The sequence below is a fragment of the Caretta caretta genome, chromosome 3 (assembly GCF_965140235.1).
Source record: "Caretta caretta isolate rCarCar2 chromosome 3, rCarCar1.hap1, whole genome shotgun sequence".
In the NCBI taxonomy this organism is placed as follows: Eukaryota; Metazoa; Chordata; order Testudines; family Cheloniidae; genus Caretta; species Caretta caretta.
The window spans coordinates 96984700-97006856 of NC_134208.1; the positions used below are offsets into that span (position 1 = coordinate 96984700).

General features: G+C 41.8%; 1 protein-coding gene across 2 annotated transcripts; it reads left to right on the top strand.

Annotated features, from left to right (window-relative positions):
* The first annotated feature begins 479 nt into the window (after positions 1–479).
* Positions 480–10346, top strand: HEY2 (hes related family bHLH transcription factor with YRPW motif 2). 2 transcript variants are annotated; one of them, XM_048844634.2, is made up of 5 exons: positions 480–689; positions 2642–2720; positions 2824–2907; positions 5671–5752; positions 8170–10346. In XM_048844634.2, the coding sequence occupies exons 1-5, from the start codon at positions 607–609 to the stop codon at positions 8832–8834; spliced, it is 993 nt and encodes a 330-aa protein (XP_048700591.2). In that variant the 5' UTR covers positions 480–606; the 3' UTR covers positions 8835–10346. The 2 variants fall into 2 exon arrangements, with proteins under 2 accessions (XP_048700591.2, XP_074982818.1); XM_075126717.1 differs by lacking the exon at positions 480–689 and adding an exon at positions 1068–2257.
* The last annotated feature ends 11811 nt before the right edge of the window (positions 10347–22157 follow it).

Consider the following 22157-nt stretch of genomic DNA (forward strand, 5'->3'; position numbering starts at 1 on the left):
ACGGAAACACCGATGTGTGTGGGGAAGGGGGGGATCAAATCCCCCTTCTAGTGCGTAAGCAAAGGCGGGCTGTGCCAGTGACCCAAGAGAGCGGGCTCTGGGCGCTCTGGCTCTGGCCCAGGCCCAGGGGCGAGGCTAGCGCTCCGCTGCACTGGAGGAGGCGGCTAGGCGGGCAGCGCACCTGGAAAGAGCGAGACACTCTCAGAGACTGGCTGCACGGAGCGGCCCGCCTCAGGTGGGGCACGTGCCCCAGCGCAGCCCCGGCCAGGCTGCCCAGCACCGCCGCGCTCGCGGCACGCCGAGCTTTCCCACGCTCCGCGGCCGCCGGACCGCCCCCCAGCGCTCCAGCCTGGCCCGAGCCCGAACGGGGCGGGGCAAGGCCGTCACTCACGCGCTTTCTCCTCCAATGGGCGGCGGCCCCCGCCCGAAGGGGCGCGGCTTCGGCAGGCGGTGGGCGGGGTCCGGGCGCTTGAGGCTGAGCGGCGGCGTGGGAAAGCGCCTCAGAAGCTCTACGGGCTGCTGGCGCTGCAGGGAGCGCGCCGCGCCGGGGGCTACGCGTCGGTTCGGTGCTCGCTCCCCGTCCGTGGCAGGGGCCGTGCCGCCGCCATGAAGCGGCCGTGCGAGGAAACTAGCTCCGACAGCGACATGGACGAGACCATAGACGTGGGGAGCGAGAATAATTACTCGGGGTGAGATCTGCGGCTAGGGGGGCTGCTGCACCCCCTGGCTAGGCGGGGTCCCCAGCACAGACGGGGTTTGCCCTTTGGTTGAGTGGCTCTCAGCTCCCCTGGGCGAGGGGCTGGCACGGTGCAGCGCCTAGGCGCTCTGCGCTGCGGGGGGGGATGGATGTCGGCCAATGCCCGGGCAGGCGGTGTCGCACACGTGGGGGCTTGTGAGCTGGCAGTTCCAGTGTCCCACTTCTCAGGGTTTGTCTTGGGGATTTTTCTTTTTTTTTTTTTTTGGTCTGTGGGGGAAAATGTTCTGGTGTGGAGCATCGCGGCCCCTGGAGCCAGCCTCTGGTCAGTAGGGAGGGGGGAGTTGCTGGGGAAAGATTGGGGTTGGGGATTGTAGCTGAAGTAAGAATTAAGAACCTTCCTGCGATCCCATGTTCGGAGCAGTTTGCTCACCTGAGCCCAAGCTGTCACCCCCCTATAGGTGGATAGAAGGGGGGCGGAGAGGCTTCAAGCTGACAATAAAGTTCAGTACATTCTTTTCACTACTTATCTAATTTTAAACACTTGAACAGTCCACCCTCTGAAAAATGAAATGATAAAAGGGCTAATATTGAATTATAGAAATTAAATCAACTCACTGTGTTTGGTCCGCTGTTGTGTGTTTTGAGGAATGACCGTCACCATCTGATTAAGACGGTGGTATTCTGTTGTAAAGATCTGTTTCAGGATTATTATTTTTTTACAAGCTGAATGATCAGTACATGTGGAGTCATGAAATTATGTGCTACCAATGTCAAATATGGACTTGGACTTAGTATCTCCATTTAAAAAAAGACTAGTCAAGTTCTGCTAGGAATTTTAGTGACCAGGCAGGTCAAGTTATAATTTAATCTAATCTGTATTCCCACAAATGTTTCCATGATTTATCTATAGCTGTATATCACCTGTGAGATTCAAAATTATTTCCAAGATTTTGGAACTTAAAAAAAAGAAAAATGCACTGTTTTAATTAGTTACGATTACTTGTAAAGATTGGATTGAAAATATAACCGATATATCCTGAAAAGTGATCCGTATAAGTAGTCTCAAATACCTCAGTACCTATAGAAAACTACTTTTGGAAAGTGATTATTCCAGTCACTGAGAGAACACTACAAGCACGCTCTTGCTCTCTCTCTTCCTGTGTAAAATGAGGATGAAGTTTCCCAGAGTTTGAAGAGACAGGGCTGGATTTGAAGGTTTGCAGAGACAGGGCTGGATTTGAAAGTTGAAAGATATTGCCAGTTTTGAGAAGCAGGTCCCAGAGTCCATTTGTGTCTGCAGATATGTGAAAAATCTCTCTTTATGTATCTTTGAAAGATCATAATGGTTTCTGGTCACTGGTGACAGAATGAAATGTCTAACATTTGGTGGTGGCGGCGGCAGATTTAAAAACAAATGTTTTAAACTGTTTTTTTTCTGGAGCTGGACAAAGCAATGGAATTAGGACATATTTCTATTTATGTAGGTGGCAATTGGATCCTGCTGCGATAGGCACCAATGTGAGAATCTCGACAGAGACACAGTCTGTGGTTTTATAGCTGGTATATTAAAGCATCTTTCATCACAAGTGTTAGCCAAGTATATGAATTTAGCATGTTTTCTTTATTGAATTTTTTTGACTGACTGTTATATACATGAATTTGTCATGGTGGAAGCCAAATCAACTGAGCTGGTACCATGATGTCTTTGGGAGGGATACTTGTAACAAAGTTAGCTGCCAGCCAGTTCAAACACTATGTTAGGGTAGGGAGAAAGTGAAACCTCAGTAAGAAGGAAAGACTTAACCGCGCTGTACAAAGCACCTCTTCCAAACATGAAGAACAACAAAGAAATAGCTGTGAATATTTAATGTCGTGACAACTAGGTATTTATAAGACAATAATGTCATGTAATGCAACACCTGACATACCTTTACTATTTCACAGGCAAAGTAGTGGTTCTGTGATTCGATCAAATTCCCCAACAACAACATCTCAGATTATGGCCAGAAAAAAAAGAAGAGGGGTATGGAATTTCTTTAATTTCCCATGTAATATTTGCATGTGTCCTCTGATTTTTGTCCTTCATGGTTTTGTAAACTCGTTTTTGTTTTGTTTTTTGGGGATAGATTATAGAGAAAAGGCGCCGTGATCGTATAAATAACAGTTTATCTGAATTGAGGCGGCTTGTGCCAACTGCCTTTGAAAAACAAGTAAGCTTTTCTTTTTTTTTTATACCTGTATCTCATCTGGCAGTGTTGGTTTTCTTATAAAGCTCATTAAAATAATATTGTATGTGTCCTGATCTGGCACAAAGCAGGCATTTCAATAAAATGCTTTGTTGTGGCAAAACTATTAAAAACAGAATCCACCATAAAGCTGAAAAACATTTCCATTCTTTGGCTTGTTTTTCCCTAAAGGGTCACAGTGTTTATGTTGTCTCTGTTCTTTCAATGATTTCCAGTAGTGGTTTTGTTAAATATGTGCTTTATTCCATATACTTTTAAAAAATTGTGTGCCAGTTACCCATCTAACTCTTCTAACAAAATCCCCCTTTCCCACCTCTTTAAATAGCTTTCTTATAAACAAAATTCACAAATCCAGAATAATGTAATCAGTCCTGTTTCCTAAAAAGTAAACCGATTGCCTAGGTTACTCAGTTTTTAAATATCTAGTTAGTAGCTGTATATTAGATTGGAGGAATACGGTCCTGCTCCTGATGAAGTCAAAGAGATTTTCAAAGGCTTTCAATGGGAAAGTCTTCAATCGAAAGATTCCCCTTGACTTCAGTAGGCTATGGGTCAGGTCCTTAGGTTTTATCTGTATTGAACTTCCCAGCTAACAACAACTTACTTGTTTTGATAATTTCATGCAACGTCAACATCTATAAAACCCCAATATTCAGTAAAACAGAAATGCTAGGGCATATTAGAATAAAACCAAAACTCAAAATATGGCAAAAGTAATTCTTAATTTAAACCAGCGTGCTTCAATAAGAAGTGAACAACTAAAATTTAAGAACAGAGCTCTTAGTAATTTAAATACATTTTTTTTAAAAAAAACAAACTGAGCCAAATCCTGCAAGGTGCCGACTACTCTCAACTCCCATTGATTTCTGTGGAAGTTGAGTGCTTAGCTACTCCCAGGATTGGGCCTCATACTATTTCTGAACTGAACAAAGCTAACATTTAAGGAACCGTGCACTTGTGCTACCTGCAATATGCCTTTAATAGCTCCTAGTCAGAACAGTGCTATTTCATAGACTCTGGCAACATGGCATGACCAAGGCATTTTCAGCTAGGCAAAACAGGCAAGAGACGACAATTGTTTGTCCCATTTCATTGTTTACCTCTTGAAAACCACAAACATTATAAAACAAGTCCTATAAAGCCCTTGGAAATTACCCAGCAACATGCAGTTTTGAGCTATTAGTCACTCTCTCATCGAGATGGCTTGTATTCTGTCTATGGAAAAGATTAAGACTGAGAAAAGTACAGGATATAATTCCATATAAAATTCTAACAAACAATAGTCACAAATTCACCAAATTTTGGTATACTGAGATGTTGAGCATATTAACTTAGTAAAAAATATTAATAAGTGGAAAAAGTAGCATGTAGTGGGTTCTTAAAGTTTTCCCATGATATATCATCCACAAAACATCAGTTTTTAATATTCTTCTTGATGTTCAGATCACTGAAATTGCCAGAATTGTAAAGGGTCATTAGTCTTAGTTTAACAACAACAACAACAAAATCAAAATCTCTGTTCTTTGGAGATTCAGTTGTGCAGTTTTGTAGGTCATAAAACTTAGTTATAGAGAAATATACTTCTGACTTCATTTCCACCATACAACCTCAGTGAAATCAGTGCATTTTTTTTATACCTACTGAAGTCGGTGAGCTTGCATGGATATAACTGAGAGAAGAATTGGCTCACGTGGCCAGATTCTGAGGTGGCATAAATCAACATAGCTCTGCTGATTTATGCCAGTTGAGGATCTGGCCCACAATATTTAAAAGAGAGGGTGGATCTTTGGGCAACCTCCAGATGTGTAAGGAAATGCTAATAGCCACAAGAATATTCATAAATTTATCTACAAACAAAATTAATTATCTCAGTATTGTAGAACTTAAATTTTATATTTTTCCAATATTTATGAACCAGCATAACCAAGTTTCATGGACACAGCAAATTGTGCTCTCTGTTAACAGTGATGGTCTTTCCTGGTCCTGTAAACAAGGCCTCTTCCTAACCCAGAAAAATGTGGACAGTGTATGTGTATACACAGAAATGACCATGTGTCAATAAAGGATGAGAATAGAATTTCTGTCATCCAAATGACTGATCAAAAAATTGTTGGGTCATCTTAAAAAAAAAAAAAAAAAAAGTCCCTGTACAATTCCTGGATTCTCTTTTGTATGTGTACACAGTGACACCTCCTGGTAAAAGTGGAAAACAATGCTGTGTTAGGGTCCTGTCAATAATTGCACATTACTTGCCGTTTGTTATATTTCCATGCCTCTGTGGGAACAAATTTCTGAAGAGCCACCTACTTAATCCATTGCACAACAGTGTAATATCTGACATGTCCACACTGACTTCTAGTCCACAGATACATTAGGCTATACCTTTCATAAGGCAAATCGCCTTGTCAGGCAATTCTATTATTTATGCATCTTTAATAATGATCCCTTCTGTTGCATAAATAGACTGTGAACTCCTAAACTGTTAATTTTTTTGTAGTATCGCTATTTCTTTACTAATGTGTTAGACACATACACATTGCTAGACGTGATATGGTATTTGTCTTTAAATAAAGTCTGGGATGCAGATGCTCAGTGAAAGGATTAAGCTGAGAATGTTCTAATGGTAGGGAAAATTGAAACCATAAGACTGAACTCAATGGAAAGTATACCAAATTAAAGCTTACAGTACTTGTAAGCCTTTATTTATTTGAGCCTCTTATCTCAAAGGGATCTGCAAAATTAGAAAAAGCAGAAATACTGCAAATGACAGTGGATCATCTGAAGATGCTCCAGGCAACAGGAGGTAAAGGTAAGGAGTTGACTCTTTTTTTCCTAATATTTGGGGAAATCTTATCAAACAGTCCTTTGACGAGCCATGATAGGCGATTCCAGATTAAAGGAGTGGAAATCAATGCTAATGTCAGGACTGAACTCGTGGGAAAGAACTGCTGGGACAAAAGAAGCACTTGACCCTGGGCTTGTGTTTGCTTTCATAACACTGTGGGAGTAAAGGCTTCATTCACAGGCAGCCCAGTCAGAGATTTGTTTGGGGTTTCCAAAGAGCACTGAAATCTGCACAGGGAGACAAAACAAATACACAAACATCCAAATATAAACAGGAGGTTTGTGGCAACAATTGTGCAGCACAAAACCAATGTTAAAACTCACTATACAGCAGCTATACCAAAGGAAGTGGATCCAGAGGAACTTTCGTTATTGTTTATATATATATATTTTTGTTCTGAAAGACTGTTTTAAATGCAAGATTAGACTGTCTCATTCACCAGACCAAAATCTAATCTTGTTACATGCACCTCTGGGTATCAGACGATAGACAGATAATGCATATTTAGACTCAGACTCTTATGCAGGAAGTAACACACGGCAGGGTGTTCAGTTATTCCTCATTAGCCAGCACTGCAATGATGTTGAAGCTGGGAAGTAAGAAACGGGAAATGGCAATTTCCAACAATTTATAACTCCGCTCAACCTTAACATAATTTTGGGTATGTCTTCACTGCATAGTTAACCCAGGTGATCTGCACCCAGATCTGAACTCCTGAGCAGCCCCTCCTGAGTTACTGTGTCCCCATGTGTGTTGCTAGGACTTCTGGGGGCACAGCCTATGATTATCTGTGTTTCTTTAAGTAAGCCCTGAGTTGCTCTGAGTCTTTCCTTGTGAATTGCGGGAGAACTTGTCTATTCTTCTGGGCACAATGGGAATTGTGGGAAGGCATTGGAGAACTATCAGTACTTGAGTGATTTAGCCTGTGTATTTGCTGCGCAGTGGGTGGGTTACCAGCCCGAGTGAAAGGCTCACGTGGGTTTTAGCGTACAGCCACAGACAAGCCAACTAGCCCAGGTTGGAAGCACCACGAAAGGAGGGGGCGGGGGGTTATGTGTGGACAGGAAAGGGGTCTGAGGCAACTTCAGAATAAAAGCCCAGGTTGACTCAGCAGTGAAGTCATACCCTTCATGAGATAATAAAAGGCCCTGAGGACTGCCTGAAATACTCTGACTCGAATTCAGATATATCAGGAGTTCTTAAACTGGGTGTCGGGACCCCGCTGGGGGTCATGAGGTTATTACATGGGGGATTGCGAGCTGTCAACCTCCACCCCAAATCCCGCTTTGCCTCCAGCATTTATAATGGTGTTAAATATATAAAGGGGGGTTGCACTCAGAGACTTGCTATGTGAAAGGGGTCACCAGTAAAAAAGTTTGAGAGCCACTGAGAGATATAGCGAAAAACTACCCTGCTTTGAACTGAAAGTGACTGACAATGGGATACCATGCTGGTATAATGCTGAATGGGCATTACTGCCATAGGGCATTATTTCCCACTGGCAGCTACTTTCACTCTGAAGGGCAATAGTTTTCTCAATAAACAAATTCTGTTGCCTATAAATTGAGTTGGATGATAAACTCTTTGGGAAGGAGAATGTCATTTCCTCTGTGTTTAGAAAGTGACTACCATGTTTTGGGCACCTAATAAGATACCCATTTAATTCTTTCCCTCCATCCAATGTGCTGTAGATTCAGCTATCATTTGCTGAAGTGCCTCGGAGGTCAGATGACCATAGTGCCTACATAGTATTTCTTTAAATAAGTGATTACAACATTTTATATAAAGCATTTTTTATTCAAAACCTTTTTATGCAGAAGCAATGACAAGCTGTTTTTAGTTTGCTGTTAAATAACACATGTCATGAAGCTGTTATGAATTTACTTAGCAGAGTTTGTAAAGACTGTCTCCAAACTGTCACGTGGTAGATTTTAAGAACTATTTTATAAATGCCAGCATAGGGGAGAAAAGGCAGGATATTATATACAAGCCCTTTAATCTTCAACCCTTACTTTGCGCGTATGTGCGTGAGACACACACACCGAGACTCTGGGTCAATGTTACCATGGAAAAGCTTGCTGTGGAATTTCAGTTTCCCACAATACAAGATGAGAGGCATCATAAAGCTTTTTGAAGAACCTCAAATACTGATGGTCTTAATTTTTCTCCATTGTAATATTTGGTTGCAAAAACAACTGTAGCATATTACATTACCAGAGATAATCACACACACAATTTACAAAGCAAACTTTCCTCCCACCAAATCTCAGACCATAAATAGGAGATACAGATATTTAGCCAGGATCATGCTAGCTGACTCATAGCTAAGATAGGGTAGGAAATCATCTGATACTCAGTGCCTCTTTTACCTTTCCTTTCAGGTTATTTTGATGCTCACACTCTGGCCATGGATTTCATGAGCATTGGATTCCGAGAATGTTTAACTGAAGTTGCAAGGTATCTGAGCTCAGTGGAAGGTCTGGACACATCTGATCCGCTAAGAGTTAGACTTGTGTCTCATCTCAGCTCTTGTGCATCTCAAAGGGAAGCTGCTGCAATGACCTCATCCATGGTTCATCACCATCATCCCTTGCATCCTCACCACTGGACAGCAGCATTTCACCATCTCCCTGCCACTTTGCTACAGCAGAATGGACTTCATTCCTCTGACACCACTCCTTGTAGACTTTCAACAGCGTCAGAAGTGCCTCCTCATGGCTCTGCTCTTCTCACGGCCACCTTTGCCCATGCTGACTCCGCACTCAGAGTGCCCTCTGCTGGCAGTGTTGCTCCCTGTGTCCCACCTCTTTCTACCTCTCTTCTCTCGCTCTCTGCCACTGTACACGCTGCGGCTGCTCAGAGCTTCCCTCTCTCTTTTGCTGGAGCATTCCCAATGCTTCCACCTAGTGCAGCTGCAGCAGTGGCAGCTGCAACAGCAATCAGCCCACCATTATGTGTATCGGCAGCTTCCAGTCCTCAGCAAACTAGTAGTGGTGGAAATAGTAAACCCTACCGACCCTGGGGGACTGAAGTTGGAGCTTTTTAAGACACACACACACACACACACACACACAGAGACACACACACAGAGACACACACAAGCCTTCTTTGGACTTCATGCCGTAGTAACTCAATGTCTTTCCTGTTCAGTCAGATTGAAGGTCTGTATCCACGCAAACAGCCTTATAGATGCCTGCAAGCCAATCAAGGAACAGTAAAGCTATTCTAGTGTCAGACTTCAAAAAGGGCATATAGCAGTATTGGGTATATTTTTCTTTGTTTTGCTTAAGACCCCTTGGTGAGCAACAGCGGTGTTCAGAAACATCATACCCCATATGACCATTTAAAAGTTTACTGGGAAATATGTAGACTCTAGACCCAATAATCCTCTAGCCATGCATCATTATTTGGCAGACAGATGGGGGATAGCACATCTAAATTTCTCCTGAGGCTGGACAGAAAGTTTGAGTTTCATAAGTGCCTGACATACATACGCGTTTTTCTAAAGCAAATCACACTGCAAAAGTATGAAATAAAGAGATTGGGGGGAGCAGGAAGGGGAGGATCCTGCATTAAGCTATAGACATTTTGATACGCTTCCAGGAAAGAGTGAACTCTACACCAACAGGTTTATTTAGCCAAAAGGATTACTGAGAAAGAATGTTCAGCTTGACAGGCCTAGTTTTATCTCACCTAGTTGACTTTCTTTGTACAGACTTGCCAAATGGTGACATCTAGCATAGCACTGGTAAAAGCAATTATCTTATCAGCGCTTGGATTGATGAACATTTCAGCACTGTCTGTGAGCCTTGAGGCACTTTGTGTTGTTTTTTTTAAATGGCTTAGACTATGGTGCTTGCTTGTCTCTTTACAAGCAATGAATTTATAGTGCACACAGAAGTAGCTGCCTACTAAAACCATGCACAAGTCAAGACAGTTGATCCATGCCAATACAAGAGACTCAATTTTGTGAAGAGTTCAGATTAACTTATTTAGTTGCATTTGGACATTTATTTTTATCAGCCTCCTGATTCCGTGCAAGATCTCTGCTCTTTTCATTGTCAACTTCTGGAGGTAACGATTTCTCTGGGTCTGAATGAAGTTACTGTGGGGGTGTTATTTTAAACTGGCTTTTTACATGCCAACATTGTAAATGTGGGTTTGATTCCAAACCAAAATGAATGTACTAAAGGCGTATCAGTAAATTATTTTGTCAGTACCCAGACAACTAGTGCTGCATTAAAGGTTTTGCTTTCTTTTTTTATTACAGTGACTTAAAATAGCCTAATATTTTAATACATTGACTCAAGAACTAGAGATTTTATGAGAAAATAAAACACAGCATGTATTATTATGCACTTGATTTCTCTGCTGTGTGGAGAAAGCAATAAACATGGAGAATGTTAAACATTATGCAAAATATACTTTAAAATATTTGTTTTTAAAATACTGTACCTAGTTGCTTTTTTGTGCATTACTTTGTTAACCTTTTTCTATGCAAAAGTCTTTACATATCACTAATTAAACGAAGTCCTTTTTGACTGCGTTTTATAGATGATTTGTTGCAGTTGTTGTTTTTGCTTGCCTTTGGGAAATGGAAAGCCTAAATGGACTTGAAGTTCAGTGTCTACCTCTGATAACAAGCATCCATAAGTTGCTGTTTTTGTTTTGACCTCTTTGCTCATTCTAAAAGCACATCTGGTATGTAGTGTGCTTAAAATGGGAATGGAAAAATAATCCTACCACTGAAACAGTGTTGTTTTCAGCCTTGTAAACTGGCTCAGTGTCGGTTAACAGTAAACCTTACAATATGAACCAGTCCTGTCCACTTCCCCCCCCCCACCCCCCCCACACACCTCACCCCCAGCAACAAATGGATATAAACTGGCCACCAGGAAGTTTAGTCTTGAAATTAGACGAAGGTTTCTAACCATCAGAGGAGTGAAGTTGGAATAGCCTTCCAAGGGAAGCAGTGGGGGCAAAAGATCTATCGGGTTTTAAGATTAAACTCGATAAGTTTATGGAGGAGATGGTATGATGGGATAACATGGTTTTGGTCATTAAATATTCATGGTAAATAGGCCAAATGGCCTGTGATGGGATATTAGATGGGGTGGGATCTGAGTTACCCAGGAAAGAATTTTCTGTAGTATCTGACTGGTGAATCTTGCCCATATGCTCAGGGTTTAGCTGATCGCTATATTTGGGGTCGGGAAGGAATTTTCCTCCAGGGCAGATCGGAAGAGGCCCTGGAGGTTTTTCGCCTTCCTCTGTAGCATGGGGCATGGGTCACTTGCTGGAGGATTCTCTGCTCCTTGAAGTCTTTAAACCACGATTTGAGGACTTCAGTAGCTCAGACATAGGTGAGAGGTTTTTCGCAGGAGGGGGTGGGTGACATTCTGTGGCCTGCGTTGTGCAGGAGGTCAGACTAGATGATCATAATGGTTCCTTCTGACCTTAGTATCTATGAATCTATAAAACAACAAGAAACAGCTGTGGGTTGCAGATGTCTCTTTCGTTAAAACACTAAGGACGTGGTATTACTTGCAATGAATGGCCAGGTACTAAACCCAGGAGATCCTCGAACATGTTAATAGAGCATGTTGTTTTTCACTACTTTCCAGTTTTCCGTTCGCAGAGCCTCATGGATTTGCAGATCCCCATGGATTAGTAAAGTAGCCACTGACCTGAGTTTGCTGTACCTAGCATTTAATCTCAAATCAAGAAGATAATATAACTTCTATAGTACATTTAATCTCACGAGCTAAAAGCACTTAATCAACATTAAGCCACAACATCCCTGTGAAGTGGAGAAAGTATTATGATGCCCACTTTACAGATGGGAAGATTGAGGCACAGAGACATGACATGCCCAAGGGCAAACAGCCTGAGGCAGTATCAGAGTCTGAACTACAACCCCTACACCTTGAGTCGCTGTGCCTGATGCTTGGTCCAAGCAGTAAAAAACACTTCCAATCTTAAAGAGAATAAACTAGCCTATTGTGCAGATTTTTGTTTGCTTGGACAGTAGAATATTAAAGAATGAACAAAGGGTGGTTGAGACATTTTATCTTTGACATGTAATAACATACTGGATGTTCTTGCAAGGTCTGCTGTTTGAGGAGGGAATCAGATTTTTCTGTAGGGAAACACAAGCGCTGTTCTAAGTATGTTTTTACTAATGGAACAAGTTCCGTTCCTGTACCTTGAATTTTTCCTCTAACTTAAGTAAACTTAGGCCAACTTGCAAGGAGGGGGAAGGCTGCATCTTTTCTGCATAGAAGAGCACAGATTGCAGCATCTCGCTCTTGTCTTTAATGCAGAAACTATTAGACTTGCCAGTCAAACCATGTGGGACATGAAGTATTCCTCAAGTCACACCAGCATACTAAAAATGAGAGCAGCCAGTGTTTTCATTTGCCCCGGGGCTTCATTTTGGTTCCCCTATCACCACCACTTTGTGCCTCCAAATCATAGACAAGAATACATAATTCTGAATCAGAAGTACTTCCTTTTCTATATTTGAAGAAATTGAGTTTTAAATTTTAGTTATGAATATTTTAAAAATAAACTGAGCACAGGCAGCATATTTACCTTAACTTCAGAAATAAAACAGTGTGGGTTTGTGAGCTCATGGGAAGTGCCAATTTCACGGTGTTTAAATCCTCTTTTTTGATCCATGCAACAGAAATGTTACAGGCAGTGGTAGTTCAAAGTTCTCAACTGTGCCATGACAGCACTGCTGTGAAGTCCCCTAGGCCACCCCATCCATATAAGCTGAGCCGGCTGCAAGATTTGCAGCTGGTACGCTTTCAATCCACGCCAAGGGCACAACTGTACAAGCTCGTGCTCCATACTCTTCATTTCCTCACCCTCGTGTCCTACCCTTATACCAAGTGGTGGGACCTAATGACACCCGTTGAGGGTGGGGAACCCTGGTGGACCAGCCTGTATTCCACCTTAGTCCCACGGCCTGCCAGGGATAGTGGTAGGCGGCTCCTTCATGGAGCCGTGAGCATGGGCATGTACTTGGCGCAGTTCACCTCTGTCCCGAAACTTGTCCCTTCTGGCGTGAGGGAGACCGTAGCGCACTTTTATCTGGAGTGCGTGAGGTTATAGCCCCTATTCTGGCTGCTCCTAGATCTTTTATTACGTTTTTGGCTGCACTTCTCTCCTCATCTTCTCATTCACGCACACCCCATCCGTGGCCCCACAAAGTCACAGGACTTCCTCATCAACTACCTCCTGGCAAGGCCATAGTGGCCATCTATAACACCAGGGAGAGGATGTTGGCTGAGGGGGTTCTTTGTGACTGGAGCCTATTTCTGGTCCTCACTCTGTTCACGCATCTCGGCAGAGTTCCTCTGGGCAGCATCCATTGGCTCCCTTGACACTTTTTGAGGAGCAGTGGGCGCTGTCCGGGCTTCTCTGCTCGGTGTCCCCTTTAGGTTCTCTTGTTTTGACCTTCACACCCGTCCTTGTTGTGTTTTTTTGTTGTCCCCTGTAATCAGTTGAGTTCCTGGGCTCAGTGGGTCCTCCCCAAAGGCTGGGGGCGGATCCTTTAGCTGTGGGAGGGTTTATGCCCACCCACTTCCCCTGGAATTTTCAGTAGGACTTACTGTGAAAGCTGACTTGGAAGGACCAACTCTGGGGATGAGACAGTAGCTCAGTCTTCCTGCCCATTTAGTTTTTGGCCTCTCTGCTTAGAATGCTAACAAAGGTGCCATCTGTAGTGATATGACATAGACATTTGCCCAGTGAGAACTGAAATGAAATCTATCATATTTTATGGACACTGCTGAATAGCCAGCAGAGAGTAATGATTTCCAGGATTTGATGACTTTGGCTTCATTCATACTAATAAGTTAAAGATGAAAGAGTCTATATATCTATTACATTTAAAAAATACACTAAAAGAAATCTATTTGGATTGCAAAATAAAGCACTCAAAAGCTAGAAAATGCCAGATTTATGATTATCTGTGTAACCTAACTCTGCCCTTTTGCGCATCCATTCTGTGTACTGCATGAGGCAGTAGTCCTGTGGAAAAAACAGAATGTGCTCATGTAATCAGAGACTGTATCATAACACATAATACAAGGGGGATGATTAAGGTTGTATGGTCAAGTGTAAATCTTGCTTTTCTTAATTTTCCAGTGCTTAACGTTGCAACCTTAATGTTCATTTAAGATGGAAGGGGGGATTGTATACAATTTCCTAAGATGTTTCTTAAAAGAAAAAAGATTAAAAAAAAAGGGGTACTTTTTGTACAGCTGTAGCCTCCCCCTGTCATTCCTCATCAGCCTGAACCCATACCACTCGAGCTGTATAACTAATTACATTAACTGCCAGCAAGAGAAAGCTATTCTCCCACCGAAGGGAGATGGGCTGCTGGGGCCATGGACTAGGTCAAGTGATGAAATTAGGGGGAACTTGGCCTATCTCCCCATCCCCACCCCCTGGGAGTCAAGGGAACTCCTTCCTTACGTAGTGTCCCAGATGCTGGAGCCCTGTGCTGGGCAGGTATAGTCAGAAGGAGTTGTGCCTGGCCCACTTGCAGCTATATCTGTTCCAGACATTCTCAGTTCAGTGCACGTTGCTGCTGCTTTATTCAATGTTTTATTCATTTTGCTGTTCAATGATTATTTTACCAGTCTGACAATGTTTTCCTGCAGAACACAAGTAACAGAAGAGAAATGGGAATTTTAAACATTTTGTCTCAGCCAAACATGAACAAAATTTCCTGAGATAAATGAAGGTCATGTCTTTAGCCCAGGACTTTGTCCCTGCCAAATTTCAGAGGACTTCTGCAAAAACCTTCTGTGTTACATTTTCTCTCTCTCAAAAAAGTTGCAAGTGCATTTTATAAGGTAAAGTGTTAAGAAAACTAAATATAGGGGTTGTTATTTATTTCCTGTATAAAATTACTCGTCCCCTGAACTATCCACTCCCATAGGTTTGGATATTTTAAATATCACACTTATGAGAATTTGATTAAGTGATCACTCTAACAGCCACAGGCGGGTTTGTTCAACTTTACAAAATGATAAAGGGATTTTTATATTTTATCCATGAGTTTTATACACTGTGTAAATAGTTTGGGAGTAATTTTTACTCAAAGTAGCTGCAGCCCACTTCTGAGTCTCTTTAACCTTTTCAGCTTTACATGTTTGTAAAGATTTGTACTTTGTTTCACCAATTAGTTTAAAAATCTCAAAGAACAACAATTCAGATGTATATATGTACCCTGAATGAGTACATTACAAGAAGCACAGTAAGTAAGTTCCAAAGAGGATGGCTCTAGACTGTTCTCAATGGTAGCAGATGACAGAACGAGGAGTAATGGTCTCAAGTTGCAGTGGGGGAGGTTTAGATTGGATATTAGGAAAAACTTTTTCACTAAGAGGGTGGTGAAACACTGGAATGCGTTACCTAGGGAGGTGGTAGAATCTCCTTCCTTAGAGGTTTTTAAGGTCAGGCTTGACAAAGCCCTGGCTGGGATGATTTAACTGGGATTTGGTCCTGCTTCGAGCAGGGGGTTGGACTAGATGACCTTCTGGGGTCCCTTCCAACCCTTATATTCTATGATTCTATGATTCTATGATTAAGTTGTAATTGAAGGAGAAGTAGTTGGGTTTTGGGCAGCAGGGGGCTTTATCAGTCTAAATATATGCCCAATATTTCCTGATTTTACAAGCTAATACAGCTTCCTGTCTCCTGAGACTTTTTGAGAGTTTGAAACTTTTTCCTATCCCAAACTGGGATTAAAAAGTCACTCATGAATTTTTTCATGACCCAATAATCTGAAAACTTTGGGGGATTGGGTCAATTGAAAAATTTCATTTCAGTCATCTTAAAACATTTGGTTTACATTTTAACTTTTTTTTGTTTAACCTTTTTATTAGTATGAATTAACTACACTTTTGAAACAAAAGCTCATTTTGAATCAGAACATGAAGCTTTTCATTTTGAAAATGTCAAAATGGGCATTCTGGTAATTCTGAAACGTTATTTAAAAAAAAAATTCAAATCAGAAGATTTCTCAAAACTGACCCTTTCCTGCAAACAGTTTTGGTTTTGATGAATTGACATTTTCCAAAGAAAGCATTTAATCAGAAAATTCCCAACCAGCTTGATAAGCTAAACAGATTTGGTCCTGGCTTCAGTAGGTAGCACCTGAGAAAAGGCTTTGTTGCTTCTGTGGTAGTAATGGCTACTGCTAAAGGGCTACTATTAGTAATACCATACCATATTTACCCTTTAAGATTGCATATAATATAGTGTATTTATATATGTCTATCTTGGGGTGGGAGAAAGACCTGAGTTTGATTCCTGCTCTTATGTTTTCAGAGGAGTGAGTGAACATAAACAAAAAAGGATTAGTCAGCAGCCACGCTGCCATATGTTGCCCTTGGCAAGATAAGAGCTGGTCACACTTGAATGGGGCACCTTTACAGCAGTATTTGGTGCTTTTCTTAAATCTCCAGCTGCTGGAGTCTTAGGGGAAAAAGTAAATTTCTAGCTCTTCTGGTAGCAAAGAAAAGCCTCAACATGTGACCTGAGTGTTCCTTAAAGGCTCAGAAACCAGAAGGCAAACAAAATGAACACAAACCGTACTATTTTTTAAAAGTCCTGGGATTTTTAAAACGGATTTCATGATTTTGGAGACCAGACTCATATTTCATAGAATCATAGAATATCAGGGTTGGAAGGGACCTCAGGAGGTCATCTAGTCCAACCCCCTGCTCAAAGCAGGACCAATCCCCAATTAAATCATCCCAGCCAGGGCTTTGTCAAGCCTGACCTTAAAAACTTCTAAGGAAGGAGATTCTACCACCTCCCTAGGTAATGCATTCCAGTGTTTCACCACCCTCCTAGTGAAGAAGTTTTTCCTAATATCCAACCTAAACCTCCTCCACTGCAACTTGAGACCATTACTCCTTGTCCTGTCCTCTTCTACCCCTGAAAATAGTCTAGAACCATCCTCTCTGGAACCACCTCTCAGGTAGTTGAAAGCAGCTATCAAATCCCCTCTCATTCTTCTCTTCTGCAGACTAAACAATCCCAGTTCCCTCAGCCTCTCCTCATAAGTCATGTGTTCCAGACCCCTAATCATTTTTGTTGCCCTTTGCTGGACTCTCTCCAATTTATCCACATCCTTCTTGTAGTGTGGGGCCCAAAACTGGACACAGTACTCCAGATGAGGCCTCACCAATGTCGAATAGAGGGGAACGATCACGTCCCTCGATCTGCTCGCTATGCCCCTACTTATACATCCCAAAATGCCATTGGCCTTCTTGGCAACAAGGGCACACTGCTGACTCATATCCAGCTTCTCGTCCACTGTCACTCCTAGGTCCTTTTCCGCAGAACTGCTGCCTAGCCATTCGGTCCCTAGTCTGTAGCTGTGCATTGGGTTCTTCCGTCCTAAGTGCAGGACCCTGCACTTATCCTTATTGAACCTCATCAGATTTCTTTTGGCCCAATCCTCCAATTTGTCTAGGTCCCTCTGTATCCTATCCCTGCCCTCCAGCGTATCTACCACTCCTCCCAGTTTAGTATCATCCGCAAATTTGCTGAGAGTGCAATCCACACCATCCTCCAGATCATTTATGAAGATATTGAACAAAACCGGCCCCAGGACCGACCCCTGGGGCACTCCACTTGACACTGGCTGCCAACTAGACATGGAGCCATTGATCACTACCCGTTGAGCCCGACAATCTAGCCAACTTTCTACCCACCTTATAGTGCATTCATCCAGCCCGTAATTCTTTAACTTGCTGACAAGAATACTGTGGGAGACCGTGTCAAAAGCTTTGCTAAAGTCAAGAAACAATACATCTACTGCTTTCCCTTCATCCACAGAACCAGTAATCTCATCATAGAAGGCGATTAGATTAGTCAGGCATGACCTTCCCTTGGTGAATCCATGCTGACTGTTCCTGATCACTTTCCTCTCATGTAAGTGCTTCAGGATTTATTCCTTGAGGACCTGCTCCATGATTTTTCCGGGGACTGAGGTGAGGCTGACTGGCCTGTAGTTCCCTGGATCCTCCTTCTTCCCTTTTTTAAAGATTGGCACTACATTAGCCTTTTTCCAGTCATCTGGGACTTCCCCCGTTCGCCACGAGTTTTCAAAGATAATGGCCAATGGCTCTGCAATCACAGCCGCCAATTCCTTTAGCACTCTCAGATGCAACTCGTCCGGCCCCATGGATTTGTGCACATCCAGCTTTTCTAAATAGTCCCTAACCACCTCTTTCTCCACAGGGGGCTGGCCATCTACTCCCCATGTTCTGATGCCCAGCGCAGCAGTCTGGGAGCTGTCCTTGATAGTGAAGACAGAGGCAAAAAAAGCATTGAGCACATTAGCTTTTTCCACATCCTCTGTCACTAGGTTGCCTCCCTCATTCAGTAAGGGGCCCACACTTTCCTTGGCTTTCTTCTTCTTGCCAACATACCTGAAGAAACCCTTCTTGTTACTCTTGACATCTCTTGCTAGCTGCAGCTCCAGGTGCGATTTGGCCCTCCTGATTTCATTCCTACATGCCTGAGCAATATTTTTATACTCTTCCCTGTTCATATGTCCAACCTTCCACTTCTTGTGAGCTTCTTTTTTATGTTTAAGATCCGCTAGGATTTCACCGTTAAGCCAAGCTGGTCGCCTGCCATATTTACTATTCTTTCGACTCATCGGGATGGTTTGTCCCTGTAACCTCAACAGGGATTCCTTGAAATACAGCCAGCTCTCCTGGACTCCTTTCCCCTTCATGTTAGTCCCCCAGGGGATCCTACCCATCCATTCCCTGAGGGAGTCGAAGTCTGCTTTCCTGAAGTCCAGGGTTCATATCCTGCTGCTTACCTTTCTTCCCTGTGTCAGGATCCTGAACTCAACCAACTCATGGTCACTGCCTCCCAGATTCCCGTCCACTTTTGCTTCCCCCACTAATTCTTCCCTGTTTGTGAGCAGCAGGTCAAGAAAAGCTCCCCCCCAGGTGGCTCCTCCAGCACTTGCACCAGGAAATTGTCCCCTATGCTTTCCAAAAACTTCCTGAACCCATTTGAACCCATGGGACTGGCAATACGGTCTTCAAGCAAACTTGAAGGTTATAGACAATATGTAGCTTTTGTGCATTAGAACAGAGTCATTATTTAATCAATAGAACATTTCTATTAAGTGTTAGTTTATTTTGTTTCTTATGTATTCCATTTTTGGTACTTTTCTTTTTTAAAGAAAAGTTTTAATGAAGAAAAATTCCATTAATGTAATGTTACAGTTATGGCTATAATCACAAAACAGCCAGGAAATTCTAACTCTGCTCCATCATCATATGCATTAACTACTGTAGCCCCTTCTATTAAATGATCACACTAATCCAGGAAACAATGCAGTTCTTGCAAAAATAAAGGAAAGGATTTTTTTTCTGTAATATATGGACATACGTATTATTTTATATTATTGCATATTATGTGACAATATAATAAATGACTATTTGGTTATCCAGAGGTACTTTAGGGACCTATACTTTAATTTTTCTGCCTTTGATTAAACTTTCAGTCTTAATGCTGCATATCGGGGATCCAGGGAATTTTTCTTTTTGGGGGTGCTCCTTTGGGGAGCTTTAAAAGAAATGTGGTTATTTTTTAAGATTTATATTTGTAATCAGATGAACACAGGTATATACACTGCATGTGGAAAGTTTAAATGGTTTTAATGTTTCCATGATATTCTCCAGCACAACAATTTGCACAATAGATACAAACCTGAAAACAAAGTAATATCCTTGCTCCCCACCCCCTCTAGCCCTATTACTTTTTAAATATATTTTTGATACAAAGACCCTGGAGTTAATTTTGTTTGGTGCATTTAGTGGTGTTATTCTGAAACAACACAACACTGGTAAGAGGAAGTGGCAACCATGAAAACAGTCTTCTCCTGTTGCGCTGTTCAGTTAGTTAAAAACACTTCCTCTTTTTCACCCTAACCTTACCCCTTTCTGGGCAGCTGCTCCAAAATGCAACCCTCATTGCTGGCAAAAATGAAAGCCAGAAATTTGCTGAAACCACAGTAAAACTGCAGATCCAACCAGACACACTAGAAAGTTTTAGACATAACCCTAAATACCAGCTAGTTTTAAATGCCAGCCACTGAAAAATTTGCAGTTGCGCCAGGCTGTCCTAGAAGCTTATGTGTGTCTCTCCATTATTATTTTTTGGTTTGTTTTACTGTTATGAAATAAATGTGTGTTTTCAATAATTGCACCATATTTCCCCCATGACCTGGCACCACATAAAAATAATAACAAGCAAATTATAATGCTCCCAAATATATGTGCTGCTAAGATTTTTTTAAATTAAGCTGTGCACAATGATCTGTGCAGATAAGATACTGTGGGCAGCAATTATCTGTTGTGGAAAACATTTTTTGATACTGCTGGTAAAGTGACCTTTATATGTTATCCTGTCCTCCGTCAAGGACTAGTAAACTCAGAAGAAAGATTCCCATTAGTAAATCATTGTTGGATCATTAAACCTTTTAAAGCCAGTATGTGCTTAACCAAGAGAATGAGGATTATGACACTCAGTGCCTGCTGCCCACTGACAATCATGGGAACCAACCTCGGTAATAAATCCATGAATTATCTGGCTCACATTGACCGGTTCTCACGCCAGAGCAACTCCTTTGATGTGACCATCAAAACCCAAGGATGCCCAAAAGCAATAGCCACAGACAAAACAATTGAAAAGTAATAATTCAATATACATATGTAAAGCCTGCCTCCCAAAATGCTCAGCCTTTGCAGTAGAGCACGTCTCCCTGGGTATATGAAATTGGAGACAAAGGAGAAATACAGTTCATGCTAACTGCAGTATTTTCTGTGGATAACCCTTTAAGAGAAGAAAAGCTACACATACTGTATCAATCTTCTTCAGCCATAATGGATATCCATGACTATTCCATAAGAGAGGATGTGCCCACACATGCTTTTTTTAAATATCTATCCAATAGTTTGAAGTCACGATATGCTTAGGGCCAATCCTGCAAAGAGACTTAAGAACACAGGCAACAATACGCAAGGATTAGTCTCATTGACTTCACTAGGACTACTCATGTAAATACAGTTATGTATGTTCTTAACCCTTTGCAGGATCAGAGCTTCAAGGAAGAAATGCTTATTTGATTTTCCTATGCAGACAAGTATTGATACAGTTCAGCATAGACACATGCACAAACATAGCAGAACCATGCTAGCATGGCCAGGAGACCTATTGTGAACTAGCAAGTAAACAAAGAATTTAAATATACTGTAGTTCAGCTTTATTATAATTCTTCATAATTCTATTATTTTTACTTGCACAGCGGTCGTTTGCAAAGGATTGGTGACCTCCTTCACAAATGCATAGTCAGACAGTCCCTGACCCTAAGAATGTATAGGATAAGTCCCAACCTTGTTAACACTTACACACATGAGTAATTTTACTCATGTGAGTAGCCCTATTGATTTCTCTGGCTCTACTCACATGTATTTGCAGGACTAGGGCTTAAAAATATACTACTAAAGGTAATATAGCATATTTTGTAAAAAAAAAAAAATCTTAATGAGATCTCATTACAGCATCTGCAGTAACGTGTTTGCTCAGAGGTAGGGAGAAACCACTATTTTTCTGTATTTTTATAATGTGTGTAGCTTAGTATGCAATTTTGACTGTCAGATATATGTTAATATAACATCTATCTCAAGGCATCTAATTGCCATAAACAAGGAAAAGCAAAATACTAAACACTAAAGTTTAAAAAAAACCAAAAAAAAAACCAGAAGCCCAAATGCCTAGAAAGCTGGTCCAGGAAGAAACCCAGTCGTCAGAAATCTTCCCACAAAGGATGGGCATGTGATTACAAAGATGGACTGACACTCAGGAGTTGAATACACAGTTTCACACTCTGCAACATGCTCCCTGCATGACCTTGGGCTTTATGTCTCAATTTCCCATCTGTAAAATGGAGATAACACTACTTCCTTTACCCAATCCTTTGTCTTGCCAATTTAGAGTGCAGGCTCTGGGGGCAGAGACCGTCTCTACTGTGTGTGTATACGACTGTCAGACCAACAGGGCCCTAAGATCAGCTTGAGACTCTATGTGTTTATTGTAACGCTACCACTAATAAAAGATAATAGCAACTCTCAAGGCAAGCCATCCACCAACAAAGAAGTCCAATTCCTAACTGGCATAAAGGAGGATGGGGGGCGGAAAGGAGCAGGGATGCAAATGGAGTCAAGTATAGGCCCTATCAAAATATCATATTGCTATTTATTTATATAAGTGCATGTGAATATTTATAAAATATGGATCTATGAAAAAAGTG

What these genes read in the sequence shown, in the direction of transcription:
- HEY2 (XM_048844634.2), top strand. Translation starts at nt 607, where the DNA reads ATGAAGCGGCCGTGCGAGGAAACTAGCTCCGACAGCGACATGGACGAG. An exon ending in AGCGAGAATAATTACTCGGG is followed by an intron (nt 690 to 2,641) that starts GTGAGATCTGCG and finishes ACTATTTCACAG; the next exon opens with GCAAAGTAGTGGTTCTGTGA. An exon ending in CAACTGCCTTTGAAAAACAA is followed by an intron (nt 2,908 to 5,670) that starts GTAAGCTTTTCT and finishes CTTATCTCAAAG; the next exon opens with GGATCTGCAAAATTAGAAAA.